Source organism: Vidua macroura, chromosome 24, assembly GCF_024509145.1.
Source record: "Vidua macroura isolate BioBank_ID:100142 chromosome 24, ASM2450914v1, whole genome shotgun sequence".
Lineage (NCBI taxonomy): Eukaryota > Metazoa > Chordata > Aves > Passeriformes > Viduidae > Vidua > Vidua macroura.
The window spans coordinates 4,489,639-4,509,291 of NC_071594.1; the positions used below are offsets into that span (position 1 = coordinate 4,489,639).

The window sequence follows — 19,653 nt, forward strand, 5'->3', positions numbered from 1 at the left end:
TGCCATGGCAGGGACACAGGGACACCTTTCCCTGTCCCGGGCTGCTCCAAGCCCTGTCCTGGCCTTCCGAGGATGTGACCCCCGCCGCTGGTTCGCTCCCAAGGTGTCGCATCCCTCCTTTAACGCGATCCCTGGGCTGCGGGGAGGGGGTCCCGCTGTCCCCGCGGTGTCCCCGCGGTGTCCCTGCGGTGTCCCCGCTCCGTCCGGGGCTGCTTGGGTCGCCCCGGAGCTCCGGGGTAGCCGTGCGGAGCTCCAGGAACGCCGTGCGGAGCTCCGGGGGAGCCGTGCGGAGCTCCAGGAACGCCGTGCGGAGCTCCAGGAACGCCGTGCGGAGCTCCAGGAACACCGTGCGGAGCTCCGGGGGAGCCGTGCGGAGCTCCAGGAACGCCGTGCTGAGCTCCGGGGGAGCCGTGCGGAGCTCCAGGAACGCCGTGCGGAGCTCCAGGAACGCCGTGCGGAGCTCCGGGGGAGCCGTGCGGAGCTCCAGGAACGCCGTGCGGAGCTCCAGGAACGCCGTGCAGAGCTCCGGGGGCGCCGTGCGGAGCTCCAGGAACGCCGTGCGGAGCTCCGGGGGAGCCGTGCGGAGCTCCAGGAACGCCGTGCGGAGCTCCAGGAACGCCGTGCAGAGCTCCAGGAACGCCGTGCGGAGCTCCGAGGGCGCCGTGCGGCCGCCGCGGACACGGCGGGGACGGAGGGAGCAGCGCTCGGCATCCGGCTCCTTCCCGCTGTCATTCCAGGCGGGATGCCCCGATGCCGAGCGCTGGGGAAAGGCAGGAAGGAACCAGGAGGGGAAATGAAGGGAAAGAGGAGCTTTCCCCTCCAGCCCAAAGCCGGGCACGGCAAATCTCCCTTTGAGCCGCCCCTGCACCGAGCCTGGCTGCTAATGAGGAATTTTCTTTGTCCTTAAGGAGCCTTTCCCAGCTCCTTTTCTCCTGATTCCCGGGCCCTGCTCAGCGCCGCGGCGGAGGCTCCGGGCTCCGCGCTTTGTTCAGCTGGAGCAGCGGGAGGAGGGATCCTTTGTGTGGCTGCAGCGGAGCTGGAGCCCGATCCTTCCCTTCCTGCCTCCAGAAATCCTGGACAGAGCAGCGGGAATGAACCCGCTGGAGGATTGATGGACGAGGTGACAGCGACTGGGGTGACAGAACCAGAGCTGGGGGTGTCCAGAGAGGGGGGGAAGGAGCAGCTCTGAGCCCCGAGGAGGGAAAAGCAGCTCCAGGTCTCTGCCTCTGGATGAACCCCAAGCTCCCATCACCCCACAGGATCCCTGGGACATCCCTGGAGCTGCCGAGTGCCAGCCCAGGGTGCCCCTGGCTCGGGGGGATTTTCCCCGCGATGGAACCCAGAGGGTGAGGGCGGCATTCACCTCCCTCCCCTGACCCTGCGCCTCAATCCTGCCCTTCCCTGGGATGCTCCTGCTGGCAGATGGGATCCTGCAGGACACAGCCTCCCGGCTTTTGGCGCAGCAGGGCTGTGCCCGCCCTCCAGGTGACGGAGATGTGACCTGAGCCCAGGTTCGGCCGGGGCTGTGCCTCCAGGGGCGGTTTTGAGGATTTAAGCGGTTTGGGGTGGTTTGGTTTGGGCTGAGCCCCAGGTCTCTTCCCAGAGCTGCGAACAGCAGATGGCATCCCTGGGCTGAGCTGCGGCTGCAGCAGCACCTCGGGCAGCCCTCCCGCTGTCCTGGGCTGCCCTGGCCGGCTGCTGCTGGACCAGGGCGGTTCTAAAATCCCATTTCAGGTGGTGCAAGATCCAACAAATAACTTGGATGCTGCGCATCTCCTCCAGTGTCTTATTCCCGTAGCAAGACACCCTTGTGGAGCCCAAACATCTCCCAGGAGCTGGGACAGAGCTGGATTTGGGTCCAAAGAGTCCCTGATGGTGCTGCCAGCGCCAGCCCAGGAAATGCCTCCGGGGCTCGGTTCCACTGCAGCTCCCCGAGCTCTGCAGTGAATCCCTTGGGGTGAGAGAGCCGCAGAGCTCCTCTCCCTGGATAAATGTTGGGTTTGTCACCAGCCAGGTCCTCCTGGCCCTGGGGGGCTGCAGGAAGCCCTGGGCCGGTCCCCCTGGCCCAGGCGGCCCCCGGGACCCCGCACCCTCCGTGCCCGCTCTGCTCCCTGCGTGCCTTTATCCCAACCCAGCCGAGCCTTTGGAGTTTTCCAGCGACAAAAAAAATCCCGGAGCGGCCCCGGCCGTGTCCTCGCCTGAACTCCCCACGCTCGGAGTGTACTGAGAGGCTTTTCAGCCCCGGTGGCTGCTCCGACACAGAGGATGAGCGCCGAGCTGGCCCTGTTGCCAAAAAGCATCGTTTATCATCCCCGAGCAGCCTGTGTCTGCACAAACAGGAAACTTCCTCAAGGAACATCCTCCAGAGGATCCGGCGGTGGAGCAGAAATGATTCCTGCACCTTGCCATGGGCCTGGGACACGCGGCTGGGCTGGCCCTGGCTGTTGGCGACAATATTTTTTGGGGTCAGTGCTGCTTTTTGGGGTCAGCTCTGCCCTTTGTGGTGACAGTTCCCGAAAGGAGCCCGATGTGGGGTTGTGTGAGCGCTGTTCCAGCTTCAGCTGGGAATTCTGCCCTGGAGAGCTGGGAATTGAGCTCTGGGAAGCGCCTCTGTCACTGCCATCCTCACCCCTGGGATGTCCCCAGCCCTGTGGGGCACCAGCAGCAGAGTCACCCCCGGCTGTTCCCATTCGTGGGGAATCTGCCGGCGCTGGAGCGGATGCGGAGTCACCATCCTGAGACACAGACGCTTCCTGCTCGCAAAATAAAAGCTCCAGCTTTTTTGAGGGTTTTTTTTTTTTAGGGAAATTTTTCTTATTCTTCCTCTAAATGCCTCGGGGTTTCTGCAGCCCCACGTGCTGTGACCCCCCCACCTCAGTGCCCAGGAGGGTGACAGGGACACCTGGGGGGTGGATTTGTGGTAAAGGGAGCCTTGGAGGGGTGTTTAATGGAAAAATTGGGATGGAGGGATGGATGGATGGATGGATGGATGGATGGATGGATGGATGGATGGATGGATGGATGGATGGATTAATGGATCCATAGATGAATGGATCCATGGATGGATGATGGATCCATGGATGGATGGACGGATACATGGATGAATGGATGGATTAATGGATCCATAGATGGATGGATGGATGGATGGATGGATGGATGGATGGATGGATCCACGGATGGATGGATCCATGGATGGAAGATGGATGGACGGACAGATGGAGCCCCCAGCTGCACTCCTGGGGTGGCCTCTGCTGCTCTCATCATCTGTGAAAGGCCAGAAATGACTTTTCCAAAGGCTCCCGTTGGCGCTGATGAGTTTCCCTTCTCCTGCTGATGGATGGGAGGATCAGAGCAGTCGCGGCTTCCTCCGGGGTTTTCAGAGGGAAAATGGGTTTCACACCTGCCAGAGCATCCCCGGCAGCAGGTGAGGAATGCTGGGGCTCAGGGCCACGAACGAGGGGCGAGCATTAAACTTTTTGTTGTCTCTGGCATTTTAATGACTCTTCCTTTCCCTGTGGGAGGTCTCCCTGCTGCAAGAGAATCTCTTTCGTGATGTTTATTCCTTCCCCAGTCCACAAGCAGAGCCTGTGGCCACCCAATCCCGAGGCAGAGCCACAGGTTTTGGCCGGGATGTGGAAGTTTTCAGAGCCGGGATAACGCTGTAGAATTTATTTTAATGTAATAAATGAATTAATACAAATTTCGCAGCCTGCAAGCAGACAGAGCTCCGGCTGTGAGCAAGCACCAAGCTGAGCTCGGAGCGGGTTTCCCTGACGTGGAGCCAAATTCCTGGCTGGATTTCAGGTTGGTTTTAGTGGACAGGCACAGGGGCGGCGGGACAAGGCCGGTTTGGGATTTCCAGGTCTGAGGCTGGCGGGGGCAGGGGAATTTCGGTGGATTTCCCCAGCGGAGAAAGCCGCGGCTGCTGCCACAATAGAGGATCCTTATCAGCGGATTCCAGCGGGCTCCGCTCCGCGTCCCTTGGCATTTCCATGAAAATGGGAAAGGCTTCCTGAGCCGCTCTGGAACAAACATCCCTCAGCCTCCCTCCCAGCCGCAGCACAGAATCCTGGAGAGGAATTTATCCGGTGGAAACAGAAACTCCGCGAGGCTGCGCGGCCTCGGGAAAAGCATCCCGAGAAATCCACCGGGACACCAAACGCGGGCCTGGAGCTCGGTGCGGGCTCCAGCGCTTTTGGGGCGGGAGGGCTGAGCCGGGAGAGATCCCACGGCTGGGACAGCTCCGGAGACAGCGACAGGGACAGCGACACTTTCCCCTCGGGCCGGTGCAATCCCTTTGCTGACCGCAGCCAGGGAGGTTTGAGCCTTCCCTGCCCGGCTCCGCCGCAATCCCCGGGCCGTGCCCGGACAGGATCCTGTTTGCTTTGACGCTGAAATTGCGGCACTTCGGTTCAGCTCAGCTCCTCCCCGCCGTGTTTATCTTCCCCGTGGCCCTTGGAAACGGCTCCTGTTGCTGCTCTGTAAATAATTCATTACCACAATTCATTATCGCCGTTCATTATCGCCGTTCTTTATCACAATCCATTATCACAATCCATTATCGCAATTGCTGCAGCCCAGGATCGTCTTCGGATGTCCCGGGCTGATTTTAAAATAAGGAGAGAGATTTGTCCCTGGTTTGTGGAGCTCGGGGAGAGGTTGGAGGTGGGAAGGAGCAGCCTGGAGCTGCTCATCCCTGTGAGGAGCCGAGGTGCCACGCGGCCACTGGCCATAAAAATCGGTGACAGGGGCAGGGGAAGGGACCTGTGTGTCTTAATTGCACCAAAATTACATTTAATGTGTGTGGGACCGTGCTGGGACAGGTGACAGCCGTGGAGAGTGGCCCAATTGCACCAAAATGACATTTGAGGCGTGTGGGACCTCACTGATACCTGCCACAGCCATGGAGAGTGGCGCAATGGTACCAAAATGACATTTAATGTGTGTGGGACCGTGCTAGGACAGGTAACAGCCATGGAGAGAGTGGCCCAACTGAACAAAAATTACATTAAATGTGTGTGGGACTGTGCTGGGACAGGTCACAGCCACAGAGAGTGTCCCAGTGGTACCAAAGTGACATTAAATGTGTGTGGGACTGTGCTGGGACAGGTGACAGGCGTGAAGAGTGGCTCAATTGTACCAAAATGACATTAAATGTGTGTGGGACCGGCTGGGACAGGTGACAGCCATGGAGAGTGGTTTGGTGCAAGGCTGTGCCCATGACTTTTGGTTCCACCTTCCCTGAGGGACATCTGTCCTCAAAAGGTCACTCTATGACCTCACCCCGGTGACAAAACCAGCCAGGGGACAGTGCCACCCACCTGGGCCTGTCCTGACAGCGAGACACAGCCCCGAGGTGCTGCGAGCTCCGTCCTGTGTCACCTCTGTGTCACCTCCAAAGCCCGCGGAGAGGAGCCAGCGCTGGGTTTAAATCATGCCTGGCAGGCGTTCGAGACCCCCTGCTCTGCCCGAGTGTGCCGGGAGCGGTGGGAAAATCCAGGTCTGGATGAGTAATCCCGCAGTTATCTCCCTCTGCCATCGAGCCAGGGTGTCCTCACACAGGCCAGAGCCAGGCAAGCACCTTTGTTTTGGCTCTTCTGGGAAATAATTGCATTCTTTTAATATCTCCAAAGGAAGATTTACCGCAGGGAGACCACACGGGGAGAAGGTGCTGCTGAGGGAGCCGGGAATGGCCGTGAGGAGCCTCAGCAGCCGTTTCCCCCCCGGCTCCGGGCCTGGAGAACGTTCCTGGTCCTCCCTCCCAGGCTGCGTGTCCAAGAGGGCAAAGGGTGGCCTCCTCTCCTCTCCTCTCCTCTCCTCTCCTCTCCTCTCCTCTCCTCTCCTCTCCTCTCCTCTCCTCTCCTCTCCTCTCCTCTCCTCTCCTCTCCTCTCCTCTCCTCTCCTCTCCTCTCCTCTCCTCTCCTCTCCTCTCCTCTCCTCTCCTCTCCTCTCCTCTCCTCTCCTCTCCTCTCCTCTCCTCTCCTCTCCTCTCCTCTCCTCTCCTCTCCTCTCCTCTCCTCTCCTCTCCTCTCCTCTCCTCTCCTCTCCTCTCCTCTCCTCTCCTCTCCTCTCCTCTCCTCTCCTCTCCTCTCCTCTCCTCTCCTCTCCTCTCCTCTCCTCTCCTCTCCTCTCCTCTCCTCTCCTCTCCTCTCCTCTCCTCTCCTCTCCTCTCCTCTCCTCTCCTCTCCTCTCCTCTCCTCTCCTCTCCTCTCCTCTCCTCTCCTCTCCCTGATTTTGCCCTAAATGCTAATTTTTCCCTGGGTTTTGGTGCAGTTTTTCTCTGGGTTTGGGTGGTTTGGGACTCGTCACAGCAAATCCTGCCTGACCGTGCGTGTCCCTCTGCCCCCAGTGGGACATCCAGGTGCTTTGCTCCACATGATGCAATTATGGAATGGTTTGGGCTGGAAGGAACCTTAAACATCACCCCTGCCATGGCCAGGGACACCTCCCACTGTCCCAGGCTGCTCCCAGCCCTGTCCAGCCTGGCCTTGGGCACCGCCAGGGATCCAGGGGCAGCCCCAGCTGCTCTGGGCACGCCGGGGCCTGCCCACCCTCACAGGAACAATTCCATCCCAATATCCCATCTAACCCTGCCCTCAGTCACTGCGAAGCCTTTCCCCCTTGCCCTGGCACTCCAGGCTCTTCTCCAAAGCCCCTCTGACCCTCCCAGCGCTCTGGGCCTGCCCCTCTTCCCAACCTTTGGGTGAAAATCCCTCCCTGCCCCATCCCCTGGAAAATCCCCCTCTCCCTCCAGCCCGGGCACACCCCCGTGCCCCCCTTTGCCCCCTGCCTCTCCCCCCTGTCCCTGATTCCCTCCGCCCCCCCCCCCTTACCCCCTCCCTTACCCCAAATGTTTTGGGCGCTCTCCCCCAAGCCCTCCCCGAGGGTTCCCCGCTCCCAGCGCTGCCCGTGGGGTCTCCCCGCTGCCGCCCCCCCTTTCCCCGTCCCGGCCCGGGCGGGGCGGCCCCGGCGGCCGCCAATGGGCGCGGGGGGGCGCGGCCGCCGGGGCCGCCGCATTTATCGCCCGGGCCGGGCGGTGGAGCCGGAGCCGCGGTCGAGATGGAGCGGGCGGCAGGGCCCGGAACCGGCACCGGTTCTGCGCTGGCCGCCTCGCTGGCCGAGGGGCTGATCAAGTCGCCGCGGCCGCTGATGAAGAAGCAGGCGGTGAAGCGGCACCACCACAAGCACAACCTCAAGCACCGCTACGAGTTCCTGGAAACGCTGGGCAAAGGCACCTACGGGAAGGTGAAGAAAGCCCGGGAGCGCTCCGGGAAGCTGGTAAGGACCCCCCTGGGCGGGCACCGTCACCGTGCGGGGTCCCCGAGCATCCCCTGTCCCCGGTGCATCCTCGGCGTCCCCGGTGTATTCCCCCGGTCCGGTGCGTCCCTCCCTGTCCCCGCTGCATCCCCCCCCCGGTCCGGTGTGTCCCTCCCTGTCCCCGCTGCATCCCCCCCCGGTCCGGTGTGTCCCTCCCTGTCCCCGGTGCATTCCCCCCCGGTCCGGTGTGTCCCTCCCTGTCCCCGCTGCATCCCCCCCCGGTCCGGTGTGTCCCTCCCTGTCCCCGCTGCATCCCCGCCGTGTTTCGGCGGTCCCCGAGCTGCCCCCGCTTCCCGCAGCCCGGCCCCGCTGCCTCCCCCCTCTTTCCAAGCCGTTCCCGGCGCTTCCTCACGGACCCCCGAGCATGCCCCGCTCCGAGCATTCCGCCCCCGGTGCCGCCGGTCCCGGCTCTCCGCAGCCCCGGCCGGGCCCCGCTGCCCCCGCAGCGTGCGGGAGGCTGCGGCTCTGCCCGGGCCGTGCCGCAGCGGGGGCTCAGCGGGGCTGGGGGCAGCCCCGAGGGGTCTCGTCCCGCTCCTCCCGGGGGGCTGCGGCTCCTCTCGCCCACTTGACCGCGGTCGCGCTTCCTGGGGGAAGGAGCGGGCAGGGCCGCGGCCGCCAAAGCAAACACCGCACTTGAGTCTGAAGGGTTTTTCCCTTCCTCTCGCCCTGGGTTTGCCTTTCTCACGGTGTGGGGCACCCGGAGCGCGGCCGGGCTCTCCAAAATCCTGACTCACCCCAGCCCGCTGGGGGAAAGCGGCTCTGGCTCAGCCCAGCTCAGCTTTCCTCAGGGAAAAGGGGGTTGAGCCCCCAGGAACGCCGGGCGCTGCTCTGTCCTGTGGGAATCTGCAAGGATTCAACCTTGGACGTGAATTCCCAGCCTCGAGGGGTCGGGGGGGGGGGGGGGGGGACGGACCCAAAAAGCCCCTCGCCGGCCGGCCTGGGCAGGGGTGAGCTGCGAGTGGCAGGACTGGCCCTGCCAGGGGCTGGGATGGGATCAGCGACATCCCACGGGGACACGCCAGGGAAAGAAAGAGCCGCGAATCCGCGAGGTTTCCTTGTGTAATCCTGATGAAATCAGATCCGAAGGCAGCTCTGCCCATCCGAGCCGCTGCTTTGCTGCATAATCAGGGCCTGGAAATGCGGCTTCCACCCACAGAGCTGCAAGGATCCCTCCCCTCGGCATGGGCGAGAAAATTCTCCTTTCCCTGCCCGCACCTGCAGCTCAGAAATCTCCGTTCCCTGCCCAAAGACTCCGTGCGAGCCCCTCAGGATCGCTCTATTTTCATGCAAATCCAACCCACGGGCCGCGGAGCCCTCGATGAAGGCAGAAAATCAAAGGCTCTGCTCAGCAGCCCCTCCCCGGCCTGCTGGAGGAACAGGAGACTCCAACCCACAAATCTCTCCTCTCCCCACAAATTCTTTCTCGGAGCACTCAGCATTTCCGGGCCGGTTTAATCTGGAGGTTTAGCCCGAGCTCGGCTGCTGTTCGCTCCTTCCCCGAGCGGTTTTCACTTCCCACAGCCGCGGGTGTGAGGGCAGGGACCGGGCACCCCTCGTGGGGATCCCACGGCACCGGCTGGGGCTGAAAAGCTGGAGCTGCTCCATCCACGGGGATTTTGCCTCCGGCGAATCGGGAATTGCCTCTGACAGAGGCGCTGGGTGTTGAACCAGCTCCTTTTACCGCCCGCCTTTCTTGTTCCTCTCTCAATTTTAAAACCCCTGCACTCAGAGCAGGCCGATTTGGTTGGAAGGTGACAGGAAATTCCAGGCTCCTGCAGCTGGAGGATGTTTTGGGACTTCCATGAATTATTTGTCTGGGAAAAAAAATCCCTTTTTTTCCTGTTAGAAATCCTTTATCAGAAGTGATGCTCCTGCTGAGTGCCTTTCCCAATCCTTAAAAAAACCCTGCAATATCAAGTGGGGAGGGAATTGCTGGTTGTTTTTCCTTCCCCTTTTTCCCCCCCTTCTTTCTTTTTTCCCTTCCCTTTCCCCCTTTTTTTCCCTTCCCTTTCTCCTTCTTTTTTTTCCTTCCCCCCTTTTTCCCCCTTTCCCTCCTTTTTTTCCCCCCTTTCCCTCCTTTTTTTCCCCCCTTTCCCTCCCTTTTTTTCCCCTTTCCCTCCCTTTTTTCCCCTCTTTCCCTCCCTTTTTTCCCCTCTTTCCCTCCCTTTTTTCCCCCCTTTCCCTCCCTTTTTTTCCCCCTTCTCTCCCTTTTTTCCTCCCTTTTCCCCCCACCTGTTCGCAGAGCAGCCTCCAGGCTCTTTTTCCCCTCCCAGCCTGGAGTTTTTCCCAGCCTGGCTCCCCATCCCTGGCCTGCAGCCAAGCCAAACACGACCGGGGGACCTCCCGTGGGACTCTCCTCGGTGTCACAAACGCGATTTGGGGCCCGTGTGGTGTCAGAAGGCAGCACCTGGAATATTCCAGAGCCTCTTTTGATCTCCGGGAAGGAGCCAAGCCCGCTCTGTTCCAGGCGGATTTAAATCCGAATTTCACCCAACGCTGCCCTTGCAGTCTGGAACAGCTTCTGAAGCGCTGCCTGCGGTTGTACCTTAATGCATCTTTCAGCAGCTGCTGAAAATACCTGTTCTGCCCCCAAAAAACTTGTAATTCAAAGCCTCTTTTTGATTTGGAAAGCACTCCCGAGCTCCCTGGGAGGCTCCAGGGGGATTTCTCGGGATTTCCCTGCAGGGGATTCTCCTGGCGGGGCTGTGGCACTGCCGGTCCCTCAGGCTGCTGTCCCCAGCTCCAGGGTGGCCTTTCCCATCTCCAGGCGACACCCTCTGCTCTCTCATCCCCCTTGGGCAGGGAAAATTTGGGAACAAAGCTGCTGCCTGGCACCCCCGGGGGAAGATGGGACTGCTCCATCTGCCTGGAGGTCACTAATTTTGGGATCACTGCTGGATCCAGCCAGGGGCGTCTCCTGGAGCTGCTTCATCTTTTTTTTTTTTTTTTTTGTGGATTGTAGCTCTTGCCCTGAGCCCTGGCTCAGAATTTTGGGGGTGTGAGCCTCTGGGGCAGCAAGGGAATGCTCCGAAATTCTCCAAAATGCTCCTAAAATTCTCCAAAATTCTCCTAAATTTTTGGCCCCAAGCTGCTGACGCTGCTGGGCTGGGTGTCAGGCTCTGCAGGGGGCAGGGATGGAGCGAGGCAGCAGGAATTTGGGAGGCTGGCTCTGCAAGGGTCAGGTAACTGGGGCAGCAGAGGAAAAAAAAAAAAAAAATTGTTAAAATTTAACCTGTTAAACAAAGGTCAGGGGGAAAGAAAACCTGGCTGGGCTTCCCAGAAGCGTTAAACACTTTCAGTATTGCTTTACCAAGAAACTTGGGCTGGGGTTGTTGAACTTCTCCTGGCCAGAGTTCACTGGCTGCTCCAGGAGCCATTCCTGCCCTGCCCGGTGCTGCCTGAGGCGGCTGGGGGCCACCAAAATGGGCTTGGGGACCACCAAAATGGGGTTTGGAGCCACAAAAATCGGATTTAGGGCCAAAAAGGGGCTTCAGGTGCCCACCTGAGCCCCTTGCAGAGGCTTCTCCCTGCTGAGCCCTCGCTGGTTCAGCGCCTGCTGCGGGTGCCATAGGCCTGGCTTAGCAAAACTCTGCTGCCTGCTGGGCCGGGCTTTGAGGAGCGAGGCTTCCAAGGGCCCTAAAAGTCAGGGACACGGGGCTGAGCATCCCTCCCGCACCTCGGACCCTCCCTGTGCCGGCAGCTGCGGCCAGCGGGGCTCCGCGGCCCCTCTCCCCGTTGCTGGGAGACTGCTGCGAGGGTCCCTTGACGGGATTAAAACTGTTCCGCATTCTTGTCTGGGAGGGGAAAAGAAGAAAAAAAAAAAAAAAAAAAAAAAAAAAAAACAAAAAAACAAAAAAACCAAAAGGTTCTGCTGGATTCAGTTGTAAATTCAGCCCTGGGAGCGCATTGTGTGCCCGCAGCCCCTTTGAAAGGGGATTAGAAGGAGTCTATTCTTACTCCTCTTTCTCCTCCCTTTTCAATCTCCTTGTAGAGGAAAACCTGAAAACCCAAAGGAAAGCCTGGAAAACTCCGGTCTCCCACCCCATTCCGAGGTGGGATCTAATTTTTCACCCGAACTTTCTCTTACTCCTAGAAATAAAGTGGTTTAGAGGCAAACAAAAGGCGAGGTGTGGGGTTTTTTTTCCCTTTTCCTGACGCCAGGAATTGGCTGTTGCTGCTGCTGTTGTTGTTGTTGTTGTTGTTGTGGTTATCTCCCGAGTCCGGTGTGCAGGGCACATTCCTGCGGCTGGACACGATCCCTGCAAAGCCCAAAAATCATGAGCGGGGCTGTGAGACCTGCGGGAGGAGTCATGGGAGCCCCAAAAATCAGGGCTGGGCTGCCTGATGGAAGAGGCTTAGGAAGATCCCAAAAATCAGGGCTGTGCTGCCTGATGGAGGGGTCTTGGGGAGCCCCAAAAATCAGGGCTGAGCTGCCTGGGAGGAGGCTCAGGGAGCCCCAAAAATCAGGGCTGAGCTGCCTGCAGGAGAAGTCATGGGGAGCCCCAAAAATCAGGAGCAGGTCTGTCCTACCTGTGGGAGGAGCCTCGTGCCCCCCAAAAATGAGGAGCTGTCACAGGTGTCCCCCGGGGGGAGCTTCTCCCTCGTGTGCAGCAGCAGGAATTGGGAAGAATAAACCACAAATGGCTAAAATTCGCTTTTCTGGGAGCCGTTTCCATGGAGCTGCGCTGCTCAGCTCGTGGGGATGTTGTTTGCGAGCCCCTTCCCAAAACAGGGGAGGGAGGAATTTCTTCCTTGGGGAGCTCACAGCCCCCTCTGTGCCCCTCCACAGGTGGCCATCAAATCCATCCGCAAGGACAAAATCAAGGATGAGCAGGACCTCGTCCACATCCGGAGGGAGATTGAGATCATGTCCTCCCTCAACCACCCGCACATCATCGCTGTGCACGAAGGTGAGGCCTCCTCTGCCTTCCCTGCTCCAGCTGCATCCACGATCGGAGCCTCCGGAACGGGCTGGGAACTGGGGGGGGCTCTTGGGGTGGGTTTGGCCCGGCTGGGTGGGTTTGGCCAGGTTTGGCCCAGTTTGGCCTGGCTGGGTGGGTTTGGCCCAGTTTGGCCTGGCTGGGTGGGTTTAGCCCGGCTGGGTGGGTTTGGCCAGGTTTGGCCTGGCTGGGTGGGTTTGGCCCGGCTGGGTGGGTTTGGCCCGGTTTAGCCCAGTTTGGCCTGGCTGGGTGGATTTGGCCCGGTTTAGCCCAGTTTAGCCCGGCTGACTGGGTTTGGCCCAGTTTGGCCTGGCTGGGTGGATTTAGCCCGGCTGGGTGGGTTTGGCCAGGTTTAGCCCAGATTGGCCTGGCTGGGTGGGTTTGGCCCGGCTGGGTGGGTTTGGCCCAGTTTAGCCCAGTTTAGCCCGGCTGGGTGGGTTTGGCCAGGTTTAGCCCAGTTTAGCCCGGCTGGGTGGGTTTGGCCCGGTTTAGCCCAGTTTAGCCCGGCTGGGTGGGTTTGGCCCGGTTTAGCCCAGTTTAGCCCGGCTGGGTGGGTTTGGCTGAGTAGGGAGCAGGGGCTGGGCATGGCTGGGCATGGCTGTGCCGGCCGCTCACGCCGGAGAATTTGGCATCTCCGTGGGTCTGCTCTGAGCCCGAGGCAGGATTTAATCTCAGTCCTGGAGTCCTCCTCATTCCCTGCCCCGGGGCACTGGAAAACCAAACCGCCGTGCCGGGAGAGTTCCTGGTGCTGCCGGGCTCGGCTTTACGGCCAGGGCTGGGCTTTGCTGCGGCGGGGATCGGGAAAACCCAGGAGAAATTTCTCCAGGTCCAAGCAGAACCAGGCTCAGCCTAAATCCGCGGGTGGGTCAGGCTTAGCAGACACCGAGTCCTTGGGCTGGAACCTTCCTGGGGCTGGCTCTGCCCCTGCTCGCGGCGCTTGTGAGGGATCCGGAGCCCTTTTGTCCTCCAAACAAAGGCGAGCGGGCTGGCAGCTCCTCCGCGGTGTTTGCGAGGGCTGACTCACAGCGGCGGCTGGAATTCAAAAACACCGAGCTGGCTTTCTGCAAACAGGAAGAAAACGCTCCGGCTCCTGGCTCCTTTTTTTGGGAGCAACGGGAACAGGCAGGAAGGTCACCGGCTGTGCCAGCGCTGTCACCTTCCCCTTGGCGGGGGGTTCCAGCAAAGAGCCGCACGCCTGAGTCACCTCTGGTGGCAGAGCCTCGGTGGTGGCAGAGCCTTGGTGGTGGCACAGCCAGTGGTGATAGAGCCTCGGTGGTGGCACAGCCTCTGTGGTGCCACAGCCAGTGGTAGTAGAGCCTTTATGGTGGCACAGCCTTTGTGGTGGCACAGCTGGTGGTGGCACAGCTGGTGGTGGCACAGCTGGTGGTGGCACAGCCTTTGTGGTGGCACAGCTGGTGGTGGCACAGCTGGTGGTGGCACAGCCTTTATGGTGGCACAGCCTTTATGGTGCCACAGCCTGTGTGGTGGCACAGCCTTGTGGTGGCACAGCCTTTGTGGTGGCACAGCCTTTGTGGTGGCACAGCCTTTATGGTGGCACAGCCTTGTGGTGGCACAGCCTTTGTGGTGGCACAGCCTTTGTGGTGGCACAGCCTTTGTGGTGGCACAGCCTGTGTGGTGGCACAGCCGGTGGTGGCACAGCCTTTGTGGTGGCACAGCCTTTGTGGTGGCACAGCCTTGTGGTGGCACAGCCTGTGTGGTGGCACAGCCTTTGTGGTGGCACAGCTGGTGGTGGCACAGCTGCTGGGCCAGCAGCCCTGGTGGCACTGGGGGCTGTGGGTGACAGCTCTGGTGGCCCCCCCTCTCCTGCAGGTCCCTGCTTAGCCCAAGACTGAAGGTGGGGATTGGGGTTAGGGTCAATCAAAGCCCCACCTGCTCATTAACAGGAATGTCCTAAGGAGAATTCCCGAGGTTCCGAGGATCCCTTTTAACCCTTTCCCGCGTCCCGCAGTGTTTGAGAACAGCGCCAAGATCGTCATCGTGATGGAATACGCCAGCAAGGGCGACCTGTACGATTACATCAGCGAGCGGCAGCGGCTCTCGGAGCAGGAGGCGCGACACTTCTTCCGCCAGGTCGTGTCCGCCGTCTACTACTGCCACAAGGTGGGTGGCACCGCCCTTCCCGGGGGAAGAGGGGCTGGATGGGCTCCCGAGCCCTCCTCCCAGTGGATTCCTGGCTGGATGGGCTCCCGAGCCCTCCTCCCAGTGGATTCCTGACTGGATGGGCTCCTGAGCCCTGCTCCCAATGGTTTCCTGGTGGATTCCCGGCTGGATGGGCTCCCAAGCCCTCCTGCCAATGGTTTCTCAATGGATTCCTGGCTGGATGGGCTCCTGAGCCTTCCTCCCGATGTTTTCCTGGTTGGATGGGCTCCTGAGCCTTCCTCCCGATGTTTTCCTGGTTGGATGGGCTCCTGAGCCCTGTTCCCAATGGTTTCCTGGTGGATTCCTGGCTGGATGGGTTCCCGAGCCCTTTTCCCGATGGATTTCCGATGGATTCCTGGCTGGATGGGCTCCTGAGCCCTCCTCCCAATGGATTCCTGGCTGGATGGGCTCCTGAGTGCTCCTCCTGATGGATTCCCGATGGTTTCCTGGCTGGATGGGCTCCTGAGCCTTCCTCCCGATGTTTTCCTGGCTGGATGGGCTCTTGAGCGCTCCTCCTGGTGGTTTCCTGGTGGATTCCTGGCTGGATGGGCTCCTGAGCCCTCCTCCCAATGGATTCCCGATGGATGGGCTCCTGAGTGCTCCTCCCGATGGATTCCCGATGGTTTCCTGGCTGGATGGGCTCCTGAGTGCTCCTCCCTGCAGCCCCACGGGAGCTGGGAGCAGCTCGTGGCTCTCCACCTTCCCCAGGCTGATCCCGCCTTTAGTGTAAAGGGTGTGGCAGCGCCCCGGCAGCTTTTGGGAGCTCCTGGCCTCGGCTGCGGTGCGGGGGTGACTAACCCGGCCTGGCACTTGTCACCTCCCCTCCCACCCGGCCAGACGGAGACGCCCAGAGCTGCCCTCGGGGCTGGAAGCCAAGCCCGGGGTCACCTGTGCTGCTCCTGACCGGAGTGTGAAGCTGCAGGACCCTCCCCGGGGTGTGGGTGATGCCCGGGCAGGACCCTCCAGCCCGAGGACGCTCCGAGGCTGTGCCCCAGCCCTCGGTGGGAACAGGCGGTGGCAGGGCAGCTCCTGACCCCAAACCGGATCGAGGGCTCGCTGCTCTGGGCACAGCAGGCCCTGGCCAAGCAGGAGCCGTGCCCTGGTGGGGCTGGCACTGCGTGCTGCCACGGCTGGGGACAATGGAGGAGCCCAGGGTGGCGCGTGGTGCAGGCACCTCCCTGCTCCTGCTGCCCAGCTGGTGCCACCCAGGCTGGGCCACCCATCCCAGGGCCACGCCCGCACTGTTTGTGCCTCCTGTGCCCTGTTTGCCGTGCCCTGACCGGGAGGGCAGTGACCTCCCGCTGTGCTGGACTTTCCCTCCCTCAAACCCTCCAGGAATTAACCCCGGCTCTTCCCGCAGAACGGGATCGTGCACCGGGACCTGAAGCTGGAGAACATCCTGCTGGATGCCAACGGGAACATCAAGGTGAGGGGCTGGCACGGCCTGGGGGAGCTGCCCAGCCTGGAGGGACAGGGGGTGACCACAAGTCTCAGTGCCCTCAGGGCACGTGCTTCCCTGAGCTCTGGCACCACCTGGAATGCTGTGGAGAGCTGGCAGAGCCTGGCAGCCGAGCAGATCTGGCAAAGCCATAAGTGATACCTGCCTGCTGATAAGAGGGCAAAGTCTGAGCGCCCAGATCGGCGCTGGCTGGATGAGAAGGGCTCTTTTCCTGGTTTCTGTATGTGCCAGCCAGGAAATCCCAGCTCCCCCACGGGCCCCGAGTGGCGATTTCTGCCAGTGAGGAAGGGCACAGCCTGGCCTGGGCCGGGGATCCCTGCGGCCACTGATAACGGGGTTTATCTCCACCAGGGATAATTTTGCAATTGGGAGCTCGAGGGCAGCCAGGGAACCTCCTGCTGGCTGGGAGGTGACAGCTGTAATGAGGATAATGAGCACCTGTGCGAGGTGGAGCTGATAGGGACCGCTGCCGCCTGGGGTGGCTGGGGACGAGCTGGAGGAAAGCCTGGAAGTCCTCCCAGCCTCACCTTTCCACCCTGCTCCCGCTGCCAGGGCCGCAGGGGCAGCTGCTGGGATGAAGCTTTTGGGAAGGAGAGAGCAACAGGAGCGATCTCAGGGGTGCAGAACCAGGCTGAGGGGATTCAGAACCAAGGGCAGCCCTGGTTTGGACCAGGTTCATCCCTGGAGAGCTCCAGGAGAACTTTCAGCCTTGGGAAACTCGGGAAAGGGGAACTCGAGAAAGGGGAACTTGGGAAAGGGGGCTTTGGATAGGAGAACTTGGGAAAGGGGGCTTTAGGAAAGGGGAACTTGGGAAAGGGGGCTTTGGGAAAGGGGGCTTTAGGAAAGGGGAACTTGGGAAAGGGGGCTTTGGGAAAGGGGAAATTGGAAAAGGGGGCTTTAGGAAAGGGAAACTTGGGAAAGGGGGCTTTGGGAAAGGGGGCTTTGCTGCTGGATGACAGCTGCGTTTGTCCCCCCAGATCGCAGATTTCGGGCTGTCCAACGTTTTCCAGCAGGACAAGCTCCTGCAGACCTACTGCGGCAGCCCCCTGTACGCATCCCCCGAGATCATCAACGGGCGGCCCTACAAGGGCCCCGAGGTGGGTTGTGCCTCCCTGTGGGGTGTGGGAATGGCTCTGGGCTTTTCCCAGTGTATTTTGGGCTAGCAGGACCCCTGAGCCCGGGCACTGCAGGGGTGCTGGCTGTGCTGGGGTCCTGCCTCACAGTCTGTCACACCCTGTGGCTGCCTCCATCCTGGGAGTCCTGATGAGACTCTGGTGGGGTGGGGACCAGGACAGCCCGGTCCTGCTGTCCCCTGCAGGCTCCTCTGTCCCTTTCACAGGTGGACAGCTGGTCCCTGGGTGTCCTCCTCTACATCCTGGTCCACGGCACGATGCCCTTCGATGGCCACGACTACAAGACCCTGGTCAAGCAGATCACCAGCGGGGACTACCGGGAGCCCACGAAGCTCTCAGGTAGGGACACCCCCGTCCCCCTGTGTGCCCCCCTTCCCCGTGTCCCCTCCCGTGCCTGACCTGTCCCTTCCCCAGATGCCTGCGGGCTGATCCGGTGGATGCTGATGGTGAACCCCGAGCGCCGGGCCACCATCGAGGACATCGCCACGCACTGGTGGGTCAACTGGGGCTACAAAACGCCTCTGGGCGAGCAGGAGCTGCTGCGGGAGAGCGAATCCCCGCTGGCCACGGTGGCCGAGTGGCTGCGCCGCTCGTCCCGGCCCCTGCTGGAGAACGGCTCCAAGGTGCGCTGCTTCCTGAAGCAGCACATCCCCGGCGTGGCGCTGGAGCGGCAGCGCTCCCTCAAGAAGTCCAAGAAGGAGAACGACGTCTCGCACGCCCTTCAGGAGGTGCCCGCGGGCCCCGAGAACCCCTCCAAGTCCGTCCTCAAGCGGCCCAAGGGCATCCTGAAGAAGAGGAACTCCTGCGAGCAGAAGGTGCCCAGCCCCGGCCCCCCGCCCGGGGAGGGTGGGGAGGGTCCCCCCGCGGGGCTGTCCCGGGTGCTGCCCTCCGGAGCAGCGGCAGCAGCGCCCGCGGCCGTGCCCAAGAAGGGAATCCTGAAGAAGCCCTCGGCCCGGGAGTCGGGGTATTACTCGTCCCTGGAGTGCTGCGAGTCCGGGGACGTGCTGGACGCGGGGAGCTTGGACCTGGACGGGACCGTGTTTGCCGAGCCGCCCTCGCCGCCCCCGCAGGGGCTCCCGGCGCGCAGGAAAGGAATCCTCAAACACAACGGCAAATTCTCCTCGGGCAGCGCCGAGCCCGCGAGCCCCCCCGAGAGGGGCTTCGGGGCTTTCAGCGAGGTGTCCCTGCCCCAGGGCCCCCGCGCCCGGCCGGCCAGCGCCGTCAGCGAGGACAGCATCCTGTCCACAGAGTCCTTCGACCAGCTGGAGCTGCCCGCCCGCCGCCCCCCCGGCAGCGGGGCCATGCGGGGCTGCGCGTCCGCCGAGAGCCTCCTGCGGCTGGAGGAGGAGGAGGAGCGGGAGGAAGGGCGGCGGCTGCGCCGCTGGACTGTCACCCACTGCCGCAGCCCCTTGGCGGAGAGCAGCGCGTCGCTGGCGGGCTGTGACAATGGCACCGAGCTCTACCGGCGCGCTGTGGCCGTCGGGGTGAAGCTGAGCTGAGCTCTCCCCGCAGGGCTGCCCCGGGGCCGCTGCATTTTGGGGAGGGGGCTGAGCCTCCCTCCCTTCCTCCCTCCCTCCCTCCCTCTCTCCCTTCCTCCCTTCCTTCCCCGGGGCTGCCGGTGCTGCTGATCCACATCCCACGGATTGATTTGGCAGCCTCGGGGCAGGGGATGCCCCAGGGCCCGGACATTTGATGGACCAAAGCCCCCAGAGTGGCCCCCGAGGAGGGGCTGGGGGGTCCCGGGGGCTCCTCGCTGCCGTCCTTCCCTCTCGAACAGGCTCATCTCATCACGAGGGTGAAAGCACGGGGTTGGGGGGGGGGGGGGTTGATTTCTTTGCACTGTTTTTTGGCTGCACAAGGTAACGGAGGGGGCGGGTGATATACCTCAAACAAGCTGCAGATGTAGCAGGGTGCTGGTGAGGGCTCCAAGGTGCTGCCCGTGGGCTTCGGGAGGTGCTGGGGGCACCCAGGCCACGGCTCTGCCCTCTCCTGAGTGCTGAGAAACTGGATGTGGCCAAAAGCCCAGGCTGGGAAATGCTGTGATGCCAACATCTCTCATTGTAATGTGGAAAAAAAAAAAAAAAAAAAGGAAAAAAAAAAAAAAAGGTGCCCTTGGTGAGGCACCGTGTCTTTATTTATTGATTTATTGCCTTTGTCCAGGCTGGTGTGGAGGGCAGCAGCACGGGATGTGTCTGGTTCCACAGAGGCCATCCAGGGGTGTTTTTGGGGAGGTGGCTGTGTCCTCGTGTCACACGGCTCCCTTGCACTGTTGCCACGTGTGCTCGCTGGCCCTTTCCCCTCTCCGGGGGGGAGTGTTGTGTTCTCCCTCCTTCCTACGGCACGGGCTGGAGAAAAACATTAAATTAAAGCAAACGGTAAAGCTGAGTTGTCACTTTGATTGCTGGGGGTGAGGGAGGGGCTGCCTGGAGCTGCCTGCTGTCCCTGTCCCTGTCCCTGTCCCTGTCCCTGTCCCTGTCCCTGTGCTTCTCCTGATGGGATCGGGCCGTGCTCCAGCCCGGGTGAGGGTGGCTGAGCTCACACACGTCCTGCAGGATGGAACCTCTGTGTTCAGTCCCTCCTCAAACTGGGTTTAACTGGTGCCCCCCCAGCGCTCCGTGGTGCTGAACTGGGGCTGGACACATCG

At 61.5% G+C, this 19,653-nt stretch overlaps 1 protein-coding gene across 1 annotated transcript; it reads left to right on the forward strand.

The window, feature by feature from the left end:
* The first annotated feature begins 7,059 nt into the window (after window positions 1-7,059).
* Window positions 7,060-19,422, forward strand: NUAK2 (NUAK family kinase 2). Its single transcript, XM_053998429.1, has 7 exons — window positions 7,060-7,278; window positions 12,107-12,227; window positions 14,227-14,378; window positions 15,778-15,843; window positions 16,854-16,973; window positions 17,216-17,348; window positions 17,424-19,422. Exons 1-7 carry the CDS (start codon window positions 7,060-7,062, stop codon window positions 18,506-18,508), a joined length of 1,896 nt encoding a protein of 631 aa, XP_053854404.1. The 3' UTR covers window positions 18,509-19,422.
* The last annotated feature ends 231 nt before the right edge of the window (window positions 19,423-19,653 follow it).

What these genes read in the sequence shown, in the direction of transcription:
- NUAK2 (XM_053998429.1), top strand. Translation starts at nt 7,060, where the DNA reads ATGGAGCGGGCGGCAGGGCCCGGAACCGGCACCGGTTCTGCGCTGGCC. An exon ending in CATCATCGCTGTGCACGAAG is followed by an intron (nt 12,228 to 14,226) that starts GTGAGGCCTCCT and finishes CGCGTCCCGCAG; the next exon opens with TGTTTGAGAACAGCGCCAAG. An exon ending in ATGCCAACGGGAACATCAAG is followed by an intron (nt 15,844 to 16,853) that starts GTGAGGGGCTGG and finishes TTGTCCCCCCAG; the next exon opens with ATCGCAGATTTCGGGCTGTC.